The 11,669-nt window shown below is 57.0% G+C and overlaps 2 protein-coding genes across 3 annotated transcripts; one reads left to right on the forward strand and one right to left on the reverse strand.

Moving 5' to 3' along the window:
- Positions 1-1,282: 1,282 nt before the first annotated feature.
- NAGS (N-acetylglutamate synthase) lies at positions 1,283-7,077 on the forward strand (the record flags this gene model as incomplete). Of its 2 annotated transcripts, XM_082605224.1 has the most annotated exons (7): positions 1,283-1,723; positions 2,294-2,568; positions 2,683-2,896; positions 3,196-3,376; positions 3,928-4,099; positions 4,198-4,380; positions 5,580-7,077. In XM_082605224.1, 7 exons carry the CDS (start codon positions 1,298-1,300, stop codon positions 5,731-5,733), a joined length of 1,605 nt encoding a protein of 534 aa, XP_082461350.1. In that variant the 3' UTR covers positions 5,734-7,077. The 2 variants fall into 2 exon arrangements, with proteins under 2 accessions (XP_082461350.1, XP_082461349.1); XM_082605223.1 differs by lacking the exon at positions 4,198-4,380 and having other exon boundaries at positions 1,298-1,723.
- Positions 7,078-7,164: 87 nt separating this feature from the next.
- Positions 7,165-10,694, reverse strand: TMEM101 (transmembrane protein 101). Its single transcript, XM_082605225.1, has 4 exons — positions 10,517-10,694; positions 10,025-10,205; positions 8,994-9,140; positions 7,165-8,211 (listed from the first exon to the last, which is right to left on the reverse strand). The coding sequence occupies exons 1-4, from the start codon at positions 10,651-10,653 to the stop codon at positions 7,903-7,905; spliced, it is 774 nt and encodes a 257-aa protein (XP_082461351.1). The 5' UTR covers positions 10,654-10,694; the 3' UTR covers positions 7,165-7,902.
- Positions 10,695-11,669: the final 975 nt, after the last annotated feature.

The following is an 11,669-nucleotide window of genomic DNA, read 5'->3' on the forward strand; positions in this document are numbered from 1 at the left end:
AATAATACCGATTCTGGAGTCATTGTAAGGATTAAATGAGTTACTATTTGTGAAGTGCTTTGCACAGTGCTTGGCGTTCTGCATGTGTCAGCAGCTATTATTCTACCTTGGAGAAAGCCTCACAGTGTGCTAGGGGATCTCTACAAGAGGAGCAGGCAACTATCCAGCTGGAATTTATAACATTTTGTTCTCTCTTTATTTGTAAGACTTTCTTTCAAGTGATAATGGCCTTCTAGTTACAATCCTGACGTGGATAAATTTTAAAATTAAGAAGTTCATTTTTTTAAAGTCTTTATTGAATTTGTTACAATACTGCTTCTGTTTTTTATATTTTGTTTTTTTTTGGCCCCGAGGCATGTGGGATCTTAGCTCCCCGACCAGGGATTGAACCCGCACCCCCTGAATTGGAAGGGGGAGTCTTAACCACTGGACTGCCAAGTCACAGGATTAATTCTAGCCGTTCATTGAAGAGTCGACTGAAGGGGCAAGGGTGGAAGCAGGAAGTCTAATTAGCAGAGGATTGAGATAATAGAAGTGGGAGGTGATGGAGGCTTGCACTGGGGGGGGGATGGGGGATGGGGGATGGGGTGTGGTAGAGGAAGCAAGAAGGCATATGTCATATTTTTTCATAATTCAGAATGTTAATTTCATTATACCATATTATAACATTTGGTTTCTCTGGCAAAAAAAAAAAGTTTAAAGAAAAACTTTAACACTAATAAGGGGTGATTTGAAGATATGACAAAATTCTTCAAGGTGGTACCCAGTGGCTGGCGTTTGGCAAACTCTGGTAACCTCGTGATTCCATCTTCTTTGCGCTCCAACAGGACAGAGGCATCCCCGCCCTCCACGCTTTCACTCTTCCCCCACCTCTCCCTCCAGTCTCCTCCCTCAGCCAGGCGGCAACTGCCACCTGCTCTCCTCTCTTGCCCTAATCAGACTCCCCCTTAATCATTCAAGACCCCGCAGAGCGCCAAATCCACCTGTGGGTCCCCTGAGCCCTTCCTGGAACCGGCCTTGGCAGCAAATTAAAGACACCCAGCCACCGTTTATCTCTGCCTCGTGACTCTCGCCAGTGGGTTCCATCCCCCCACCCCAGGGGCGGGGGATCCTGTCGGCGCCGCCCTCTGATCCATGGCCTGATCCTCCTCAAACGCACCCGGAGGCGACTCCGCGCCCCCCGTCGGCGCCCCGCCCCGGCAGCCCCAGCCCCGCCCCGCCGTAGGTTAAGAGGCCCCCAGAGCCAGGAGCTCTGGACAGACGGTCATTTGTGGGGGGGCGAGCTGGTTTGGTTGTCATGGCGACGGCGCGGTTGGCCTGGGCCCTGCGGGCCGCCCCTGCGGGCGGGAGGCTGCGCGGCCCCCAAGGCACTGGGGGCGCCCGGAGGCTCAGCGGCAGCGCATGGCGGCGGGCGGCCAGGGGCACCAGCCCGGGACGCCGGCTCAGCACCGCCTGGGCGCCGGCCCAGCCCGCCCAAGAGGAGGCCGAGGGCGCCGTGTACGACGCCCACTCGCCTGCAGCGGAGGAGCTGTCGTGGACACTGCCCCCCGCGCCCCCTGTGTCCCCCGACTCCCCCGGGCCCCCGGCCGGCCGCTCGCTGGTGCAGCGGGACATCCAAGCCTTCCTGAACCAGTGTGGGGCCAGCCCCGGGGAGGCGCGCCACTGGCTCACGCAGTTCCAGACCTGCCACCACTCCGCGGACAGGCCCTTTGCCGTCATCGAGGTGAGAGAGCCCGGCGTCGGCCGGGTCACCGACAGGGGACGGGGGTTGTGTAGCGACGTTTCGCCAGGCATGGCAGGACGGGCTGCGGACTCTGCACAGCGGAGCCAGGAAGGGGCTCGACGGAGCCCAGACGAGCTCCTGGGACTGCGCGAGGCTGTGCGCTCCTCGAAAAGTCTCGCGCCCAGCCCGGGTGAGGAGCCTCGGGTCCCCAGCCCGTCAAACGTGATGCGCCAGAGAAGTCCTCCCATCCTGGGCGCAGTTAGGGGTTCAGTTGGCAGTTGGGGAACCTGGATAGAAGCCGCCTGCGTCACCCCTCCCCCTAAGGTGTCCTACAGTCCAAGGTCGCAGGGAGGAGCGGAGGGAGGAACACTAGTGTGAGATAAGAGGATGGCAAGTCCCAACGGGACAAAGGGCGAAGCAGGTGGGCGCAGGTGGCCAGAAATGGAGCCTGACGGCTCCTGAGCAGGGTGGGGGCCCCGAGAGGGCCCTGAGGACCCGGCTGTAGGAGCAAGCGGGTGCAGCAGGAGTCAGGGTCGGTGTCGTGCCCGTTGAACGCCCACTCCTCCGCAGGTAGACGAGGAGGTGCTCAAGTGCCCTAAGGCCGTATCCAGCCTGGCCTTCGCCCTGGCCTTCCTGCAGCGCATGGACATGAAGCCGCTGGTGGTCCTGGGGCTGCCCGCTCCCACGGCGCCCTCGGGCTGTCTTTCCTTCTGGGAGGCCAAGGCACAGCTTGCCCAGAGATGCAAGGTGCTGGTGGACGCCCTGCGGCACAATGCCGCCACTGCCGTGCCTTTCTTTGGCGGCGGGTCGGTGCTGGCCGCTGCTGAGCCAGCCCCTCATGCCAGGTGAGTGCTGACCCTGCCTGCCCCTGCGTCCTCAGATCACGCTACTCCGCCGGCCCAGCCCCGGACCCGCGGGTCCTGGAGGCAACCTCCTTGAGCACCACGTCTGGCCCACAGCTATGGCGGCATCGTCTCGGTGGAGACCGACCTCCTACAGTGGTGCCTGGAGTCGGGCAGCATCCCCATCCTGTGTCCCATCGGGGAGACGGCCGCCCGCCGCTCCGTGCTCCTGGACTCACTGGAGGTGACCGCGTCCCTGGCCAAGGCGCTGCGGCCCACCAAAATCATCTTCCTCAATACCAGGGGCGGTCTGCACGACAGCAATCACAAGGTGTGTCTCCTCTTTTTGGACCCCACTCCCCGCGACTCTGCGCCAGGCTGAGCCCCTCTCTTAGGTCCCCTGCACGCCCCCCAGACGGGCCCCAGAGTCACTCTCTCTCCAGCCGCATGGGTTGGAAACGGAGTGTCAGGGAGGGACTCAGCCTATGGTGCTCAGATCTGAGCCCTCCCTGGCCAAGGACTTTGGGAGGAAGTAAGGGAAAAGGGGTCAGTGAGGAGAGGTCCGTGGGGCGGGGGCACAGTCCTTGTCCGGCTGCAGGTCGGAGGCTCACCCCCTTGTTCTGGACACAGGTCCTGAGTAACGTGAACTTGCCCGCCGACCTGGACCTAGTGACCAACGCCGAGTGGGTGAGCACCAAGGAACGGCAGCAGATTCGGCTCATCGTGGACGTGCTCAGCCGCCTGCCTCACCACTCCTCGGCCGTCATCACCGACGCCCGCACGCTGCTAACCGAGCTCTTCAGCAACAAGGGTGAGGGCCGGGGCGGGGGGCGCGCCGGGGTTTGGGGAGCCAGGAGAAGCGGCTTCCTCTCCAGACAGTAAAGGCTTCCTGCTCTTGCCAAACCTGGGGGAGGTGAGCTAGGAGGTGGACGGCCCTGGGCTAGAACTTGGCTGGAACTAGACAGATGGGAGGGACTTGGGTGGGTGGGAGGAACCACAGACCCAGCGGAACCAAGTGGAATGGACAGAGCTAGGAAACGTGGGCGGGGTTTGGATGGGCGGGCGGGACCAGGGGCGGGGGAGGGCAAGGGTAGGCGGGACTAGGAGAGGTAGGTGGGACTACAGGCGATAGGCGGAACTTGAGGGACAAACTGCCTGGGGAAAAAGCAAATCCCTGAGTGCAAGTCGCGCATAAATCTACGCAGATCTTAGGAAGCGTCACACTGTGGCGAGCTCCCAGAGAGTAATTGCCCCACCAGCCCCTGTCCTATCTGGAACCCCCACCAGGCTGCGCAAACGGAGGAGCGGAGGGGACCTGGATCTCGGGCCGAACTAACCCCTCCTCTTCCATCCCACCCCCAGGGTCCGGGACGCTGTTCAAGAACGCCGAGCGGATGCTGCGCGTGCGCAGCCTGGACAGCCTGGACCAGGGCCTCCTGGTGAACCTGGTCAACGTCAGCTTCGGCAAAAAGCTCCGGGACGACTATTTGGCCTCGCTGCGCCCGAGGTTGCACTCTGTCTACGTCTCTGAGGGGTGAGCCTGCGGGCCCCAGAGGGCAGGGACCAAGGGACAGAGCCGGGGAGCTTTGGACCAAGGAGAGGTCCCAGCCTGCCTCTCCCCCGCTGCGCCAGGTACAACGCGGCTGCCATTCTGACCACGGAGCCTGTACTTGGGGGCACCCCGTATCTAGACAAGTTTGTGGTGAGCTCCAGCCGCCAGGGCCAAGGCTCCGGCCAGATGCTGTGGGAGCGCCTGCGGCAGGACCTGCAGACGCTTTTCTGGCGCTCCCGGGTCACCAACCCCATCAATCCCTGGTAGGTCCCGCCCCTCCCGGCTCTGGGCTGGGCCCCGCCCCCACTCTCCTCTCCAGCTCTGGCCAGCTACGCCCGGGGACCACCAGCTAGGAAGGCTGGGCCTCCCCTTCTTTCATTAGCCATTCTCCCCCAAGGGAAATGGCCCGCTCAGTGTGGCCCCACATTCCCCAGGGAGTGGACCACACACGGAGTCTGAGATTTCCCTAGAGGCACAGCACACTTAACCCTGCCCTGCTAGGGTAGATTCCTTGAAGACAGTATCCACCTGGAAGCAGCCTGCCTCTCCCAGGGTCTGGAGAAATCCAGCGCCTCAGGGCTCTATTCCAGGCCCAGTTGCCAAGCTCTGACCCCAGGCCCATTGCATCTCCAGTGGAACACTCCCTCCTCTCTTTCCTTCTGCAATTATCACCTCATCCCCCACTACCCTGCTCTGTGGGCACCAAGAAGTGAACAAGAACCCCTCCCCGGGCTGCACAGCCAAGGCAGTGTGGAGAGAACAAAAGAGGGCCTCACTCTAACCCTCCTAGCTGTGTGACTCTGGCTAGTTAGCTAACTTCTCTGAGCTTTAGCTGCTTCTCTGTGAAAAAAGCGTAACACCACCAGGCTGTTGGCTAATGCTATAAGGATAAAATCAGATTACAGACCACAGGTCCTAGCCGAGTGTCCAGCATGTACAGGCATACCCCAGAGATACTGCCAGTTTGGTTCCAGACCTCCACAATAAAATGAATATTGCAATAAAGTAAATCACATGAATTTTTTGGTTTCCGAGTATATATAAAAGTTATGTTTACACTATACTTTAGTCTATTAAGTGTGCAATAGCATTATGTCTAAAAAAAAAACAGTGTATATACCTTAATTTTACAATACTTTTATTGCTAAAAACTGCTAACCATCACTTGAGCCTTCAGTGAATAATCATCTATTTGCTGGTGAAGGGTTTGAAATATTGCAAGAATTACCAAAATGCAACAGAGACACAAAGTGAGCAAATGCTGTTGGAAAAATTACCCTGATAGACTTGCTCTACACAGGGTTTCCACAAACCTTCAATTTGTAAAAAAAACGGAGTACCTGCAAAGCACAATAAAGTGAAGCGCAATAAAACGAGGTATGCCTGTAGTAGGTCCTCAGTAAATGAACCAGTGAGTAGTGAGCACTGGCCTTGCCTAAAACCTATCTCCCACCTCCACCAGGTACTTCAAACACAGCGATGGCAGCTTCTCCAACAAGCAGTGGATCTTCTTCTGGTTTGGCCTGGCCGACATCCGGGACTCTTACGAGCTGGTCAACCACGCCAAGGGGCTGCCAGACTCCTTCTGCAAGCCGGCTTCTGACCCAGGCAGCTGACCCTCTCTACCAGCCCTGCATGCAGGCCCTGGGACAGCCAGGGTGGACCAAAAGCCATGCCTGCTGAAGGTGACCCGAGGCAGCCACAGGCCGGACCAGGCTTGTTGGCTGAGTGAGCTGCAGAGAAGGCAGCAGCCCCTACTCTACCCTGCCCAGAGGAGGGCACCCACGTGAGGACAAGTGCAGGAAGGAGAAGGGCCTGCCCAAGACCCCCTACTTGCTCCAAAGCCACAACCAGATGGCCTTGAATTTTCAGTCTAGGGATTTGGGGGGAGGAGGGCTTGCCTTTGAGGGCTCTACTCAAGGCTTAAGGGTGGGCCAGTGTCTGTGGCCTCTGTGCTGCTGTGAGGCTCCCTTTGCCCAAAATATCACCCACATCTGCCTGATATTCCACCATTCGTTTTAGTTCCTTCGGGTCTTGCAACTTTTCAGGAGACCTTGATTAAAATGCAAATACTTGTCTGAAAGTCAGCTCACACTTGAAAGGAAATTAGCAGTGACCCTCTGGAAACAAGATCTTGAGGGCTGGGGAACCTCTTCCTAGAGGGAAGAGAGGAGCTAAATGAGGCCGAGGCCCCTGGATGAATGCTGCCGCCACCTCCCTCCCCCAGCTGTCAGCAGTAACCAGAGAGACTCCCCTACCCCGTAGTTGGGAAACATCTTCCATGCCACAGACCAGACTGACTGCAGCCCCAGCTCCCTTTCCAGGCAGGGCTCAGGGCCAAGCCCAGACTTGGATGTTGTCCCCTGGGGCCCCCTGGAGGTTGTGTCTCCATCTTTGCAGGAAGAGAACATCTCAGACGGGTAGGAGTCCAAAGCCCGAGGTTTCATTTCACATTTTTGTCCCCCACCGTGTGCCAGGCACCATACTGGCTGCTGGGGCTACTTTCTGTCAGGAGGCGTGCGGACGAGTAGGGAGAGGGTCACCGTGGCACAAACACACATGGGGCTGCTGTGACACAACCAACCCCCAAGAGAGGGCTGGTGTCGCGTACATATCCGGGCGTGGGCATCAGACAGACCTGACCTGGAATCCAGCTCTGTGGCTTGAGGCAAGCTGCTCACCTTCTCTGAGCCTCCATTTCCTCACCTGTGAAATGAAACCTCCTCAGCCTCAGTGACACTTAATATCAGTTCTCTCCCTCTAGCTGCCCTCACCAAAGATTTCTTCGAAAAGAGCTGGCACCAGATGGGGAGGAAAAGATAAGCCACAAGAGGGACTGAAGTGAAAGGTCAAAGCATATACTACAGGGAGCATTCGGAGACTCTTGAAAAGAGAGCCAAAGGACTGTGGGAACTCTCAGAACAGGGGGAAGATCATGGGCGGATCAAGGTGGGGCTTAACCAGATATGGTATTTCAAGAAACCCAAGATCAATCCCAGCCAATGGCTAAGTGCCCCGTGGGGAGAACAGAGAAGCAAAGCCAAATGTCTATATAAAATGTTTATTTTTGGAGGACTGTGTGGTCTGGTGTTTGGGAGGGCACTCACCCCCACCAGGCCAACCACGGAGCTGGAAACAGAAGGCCAGAGGCAGGAAGCTGGCTGCTGCCTGTCCCACCCCTGCAAACCCCAGAGAAAACTGGGGCCTGCTCTACCCTCAAGGTGGGTGACAGCTAGTGCTGTTTCTGCCCCTGGCACACCCCGAAAGCCCACATGACTTCCGTGGTGCCCGGCCCCCCTGCTCCTCCTGGGCCTGAGCCACGTGTCAACGTACACACTCACTCGCTCTCAGTCTCAGAAAAGCACTGCGGAGCCTAGCTGCATCTGCCAGGTTCAAAAAGGGATGTTTCACATTGGCTCACTTCCGGTTCTCCTGTCTCCCACTCTCAGTACCCCACCCTAGCCCTGCCTTACTCCCTTCCCTGGGACAGGAGAGCCAAGGGAGCAGCTGGCCTCAGCTCTCCTCGTAACAAACAGGAAAAAGAAACCTGTAAGGCAGAGTCATCAGGGCTCCCACCCCACCAAGGCCCAAGCCCAGGAACTGGGGAAGAGACCTGCCTCTTACCAACACACGCACACACATGCGTACGCACACACATGCACACGACGCAAGTGATCAAACAAACAGACCAAAAAGCATAAATAAACATAACTGGGCCAGCAAGGAGGAAGGTAGGGTAGCCCTCAGTGGCTCCCTGCACCCATCTCAGACTCCCGCTGTGCAACTCAGCCGTCGGTGGCCAGGATGACAGCGGCCCCAAAGATGCCCACGCTCTCTCCAAGGAGCTTCATCTGGTTCCAGAACTCAACACGCCGCGTGTCATGCCAGTAGGCAACATTGCCATCAATGAGCAGCATAACCGGGGGCAGCAGAACAGCCAAGATCTGGGCAGCCAGGGTCACGTAGTAGCCTGACAGGAAAGCCAGGGCCAGGACGCCATACAGCACGAAGAAGAGCTGGATCATCAGCTCCCCTCCTGGGAGATGGTTCAGATACGCCAGCCGGTCCTCCTTGCTGTGCTGCAGCGAGTAGGCCTAGAGACACACCATCCTCTAAGGCTCTCCAACAGGCTGAGGAGCCTGTCTGGGTAAGGCCACCCCGGGCATGCAAGCCAGCCCCTACAAGGTGGGCTTCTGACTCCCCTCTCAGACTTGGGGCTTTCTGAGAGTAAAGCCTGTGTCTCCCCATCTGACTAGGGAGCTCCATGAGGTTAGGACCTCTGTCTCTCCTCACCCTGGGGTCTCAGAAGGGAGGAGCTTCCACAGTCAGACCGGGGCTCTCACCTCTGAATACAGAGCTCTGCACATGGGAGATGGTGCCCAGCAACTAAGGTGAAGCCAAGTGACTTGGGGCCTGTTCACGTCCCCATCCACACTGGCCTCCCCGAGCACCAGGGAGGACATAACTAGCTACGCTAGGCAGCCCCATCAGCTCTAAGTGGCAGAGTCCCATCTGGGACCTGAACTCTACCAAACCTCTCCTTTGTCCCCTCTCCCAGTCCTCTGGGGGCTGAAGCCATGAGAGGACCCGTCCCGCTTGTTCTCCTGGCTCTCGGGCTTGGGACTGAAGGGTCAACCCGTCCTCTTCTCTCCCCAGTGGCAATAATGCTGGAAGAAGGGACTCTCAGCCAGGTCTCAGGCACTCGAAGGGCCCCCGAGGTCCAGAATCCGGCAGGGGCCGCCGCCGGGAGCCAGGCCGTCAGGAACTACATGCAAGGCCTCGTCCTGCCCACCTCCCTGGGTTCTGCCAGGCGCCAGGCACGGGCTCACTTCTCACTCCCCATCAAGCACCTCCAGCCAACAGTCCCCCAACCTACCACGCAGATGAGGTAGATGCCCAGGAAGACCTGGCCGGTGGACTGGAGGGAACGGCTGCGGGGTTTCCGACGGTATAGCTCCCCAGCACCGCTGGCCAGCACAAGAAAGCCACCGATGATGGCAACTGTGCGAGAGTACATACGGACCTAGGCCGAGGCGAGGGGACCCCAGTCAGGACCTGAAGCCACCACACTTCTCCTGGCTGCCCGGAGCGCAGAACTGCCCATCTCTATACATCCCATTCCACCTGATGAGCCCTCTTACCATTTCCAAGTGTGGTGGGCAGGTAGAGCAGAGATAGGTAATTTTTCTACCAGAAGTAGAAACTGAGGCCCAGAGGGGTTAAGAAAATTGTCCAAGGTCCTACAGAAAGTAAGTGGCAGAACCCAGATACCAAGCGTTACCCCCCTCCCCACCCCCAGGTCTGCACACTCGAAGCCCAATGTTCTTTCTGCTATATAGTATATGCTGTTCCATAACTAACCGTTGATCTCACTGTCCTATAGCTATTCACACATCTGCCACCCCTACTGGACTGACAGTCCACTCCTTGCAGGTAATGCCTTGGTCCAGGCTTATTCCCAAGCCTGTAGTGCCTGGCACAGGTCCTGGCATCTACAGGCTTAAATGCTGCCCTAGGATTAGATAAATTTCATAAAGTCGGTTGGGTGGACCAGCTACTCTCTAAGGTCCCTTTTGCCCTATGAGTCTGAGATAACTAATGGTTTAAAGGGTTCTGGGAACCAGGTGACCTGGGTTCTGGTCACACCTATAATGCTAACTGTGGTGTAACTTTGGGAAAGTCTGTTTCGCATCTCTGGACCTCAGTTTCCACACTCTGAAGGGGAGGTTTGCGTGGTCTCTAAGGTCCTTCCATTCTTGCTGTCTGTAATAACCTCTACACGCCTGGGGGTGCAGCCTTTCCAGGCTTCGCACTGTGCTCCTGGCTAGCACCAGGCATTGCCCAACTGTCCCGGGCACTGGCTCCCCAACACCCCACCGAAGTCCCACTTAGGGCCAAGGGGCTCACCTTCAGCCAGTCCCCGTAGTGGACGTAGCCCCCGATGTAGGCGGCGTAGGTACTAATGGCCAGCTGGAGTGCGGCCCCCAGAGCGAACCAGCGCCGCTTCACTCCAAAGGACATGAAGCTAGCGCACAGCACGGCCGCCCCCATGTCGAAGTACAGGTAGGGCACTGGGATGTCGGGCTTCCTGAGAGCCGGGAGGGGGGAAGGAACGAGGACAGAATGAAGAGGGGAAAAGAGCCTTGAGACCCCTTGGGTTCCCGCAAGCTCACTGCTTCCCCAAGCCGGCGGCCCCTCTCATAGCTAGGACCCCCACACTACGCTCCATGCCCACCTTGCTCCGGACCAGAGTCCCTAACAAGTCCAAGGTCCCAATTCCTCCCAGTCCAAGGGTCCCAACTTCTGGGCCGCAACTTCTTCCCCACCTCACCGCACCCCCGTTCCTGGGACAGGCCGGACCGCCCCCACCGCGTTCGGCGGCCGCGCGGGCCTGCTCACCGGCGCGCCTCGGCCCTCTCAGCGTACAGCATGAGCTGGCTGAAGCAGCCCCAGAAGGGGCAGCGTGTGAGCAACACCGAACCCAACTGCATGATCAGCTGCAGCATCCACCGTCGCGAACCTATCTTCGACGCCATCTTGAGGAAGGGCAGTCCGCCGCGGCCTCACCCCGCGGCCAAGGAGGCCGACGCGAGGACGCGACGCGCAACTTCCGGGTCTCGCGGGGTTTTATTTCCCCCCTTCCGTCAGGAAACAAAGCTCTCGCTCTCTAGTTCTGGGCCGAAGGAAGTGTTCTAGCTGCAGGGTTGTCTTTCCTTCTGCCCATGGAGGCTCAAGGGTCCCTTCTTGTAGCTGCAAAGTTGAAAACTAGAGTACAGGAAGGAACAGTAAGCGAACTAGCCTTTGAATGCAGCTAAACTTAGGCTCCAACCCTAACGCAACCCTGTGACTTTGGGCATATCTCCTACACTTTCCAAGATTCATCTGGGAAACGGAGATGACACCTATCTCACAGGGTTGTTGTGAGGTTTAAATGTGACAGTGTTGGTTCGAGCACATAGTAGGGGTTCAATAAATGGTGTACACAACACACACGCACACACACACCCCAGAGGAAATCCCTCTGCTTCCGTTTAAGCTGAAAGTAAAAGGTTTTCCCCATAATTCAGAAAAACACATGCACCCCAACGTTCACTGCAGCACTACTTACCGTAGCCAGGACATGTCCATCGACAGAGGAATGGATGAAGAAGATGTGGTACATATACACAATGGAATATGACTCAGCCATGAAAAGGAACGAAATTGGGTCATTCGTAGAGACGTGGATGGACTGAGAAACTGTAAGAGTCTCTACAGAATGAAGTAAGTCAGAAAAACAAATATCACATATTAACGCATATATGTGGAATCTGAAAAAATTGGTATAGATGATCTTATTTACAAAGCAGAAATAGAGACACAGACGTACAGAACAAACATATGGATACCAAGGGGGAAAGGAGGGGGTATGATGAATTGGAAGACTGAGATGGACATATATACACTATTGATACTATGTATAAAATAGATAACTAATGAGAACCTACTGTATAGCACAGGGAACTCTACTCAATGCTCTGTGGTGACCTAAATGAGAAGGAAATCCAAAAAA

The sequence above is a fragment of the Mesoplodon mirus genome (assembly GCF_964341445.2).
Source record: "Mesoplodon mirus genome assembly, chromosome: 18".
NCBI lineage: Eukaryota > Metazoa > Chordata > Mammalia > Artiodactyla > Ziphiidae > Mesoplodon > Mesoplodon mirus.

Bases quoted from the DNA above. Each gene is read 5' to 3' on its own strand.
- TMEM101 (XM_082605225.1), bottom strand. From the start codon at position 10,653: ATGGCGTCGAAGATAGGTTCGCGACGGTGGATGCTGCAGCTGATCATG. The intron at 9,141-10,024 runs GTGAGCCCCTTG...GCCTCGGCCTAG, and splicing joins ACTACGGGGACTGGCTGAAG to GTCCGTATGTACTCTCGCAC. The intron at 8,212-8,993 runs GTAGGTTGGGGG...GTGTGTCTCTAG, and splicing joins GCATCTACCTCATCTGCGTG to GCCTACTCGCTGCAGCACAG.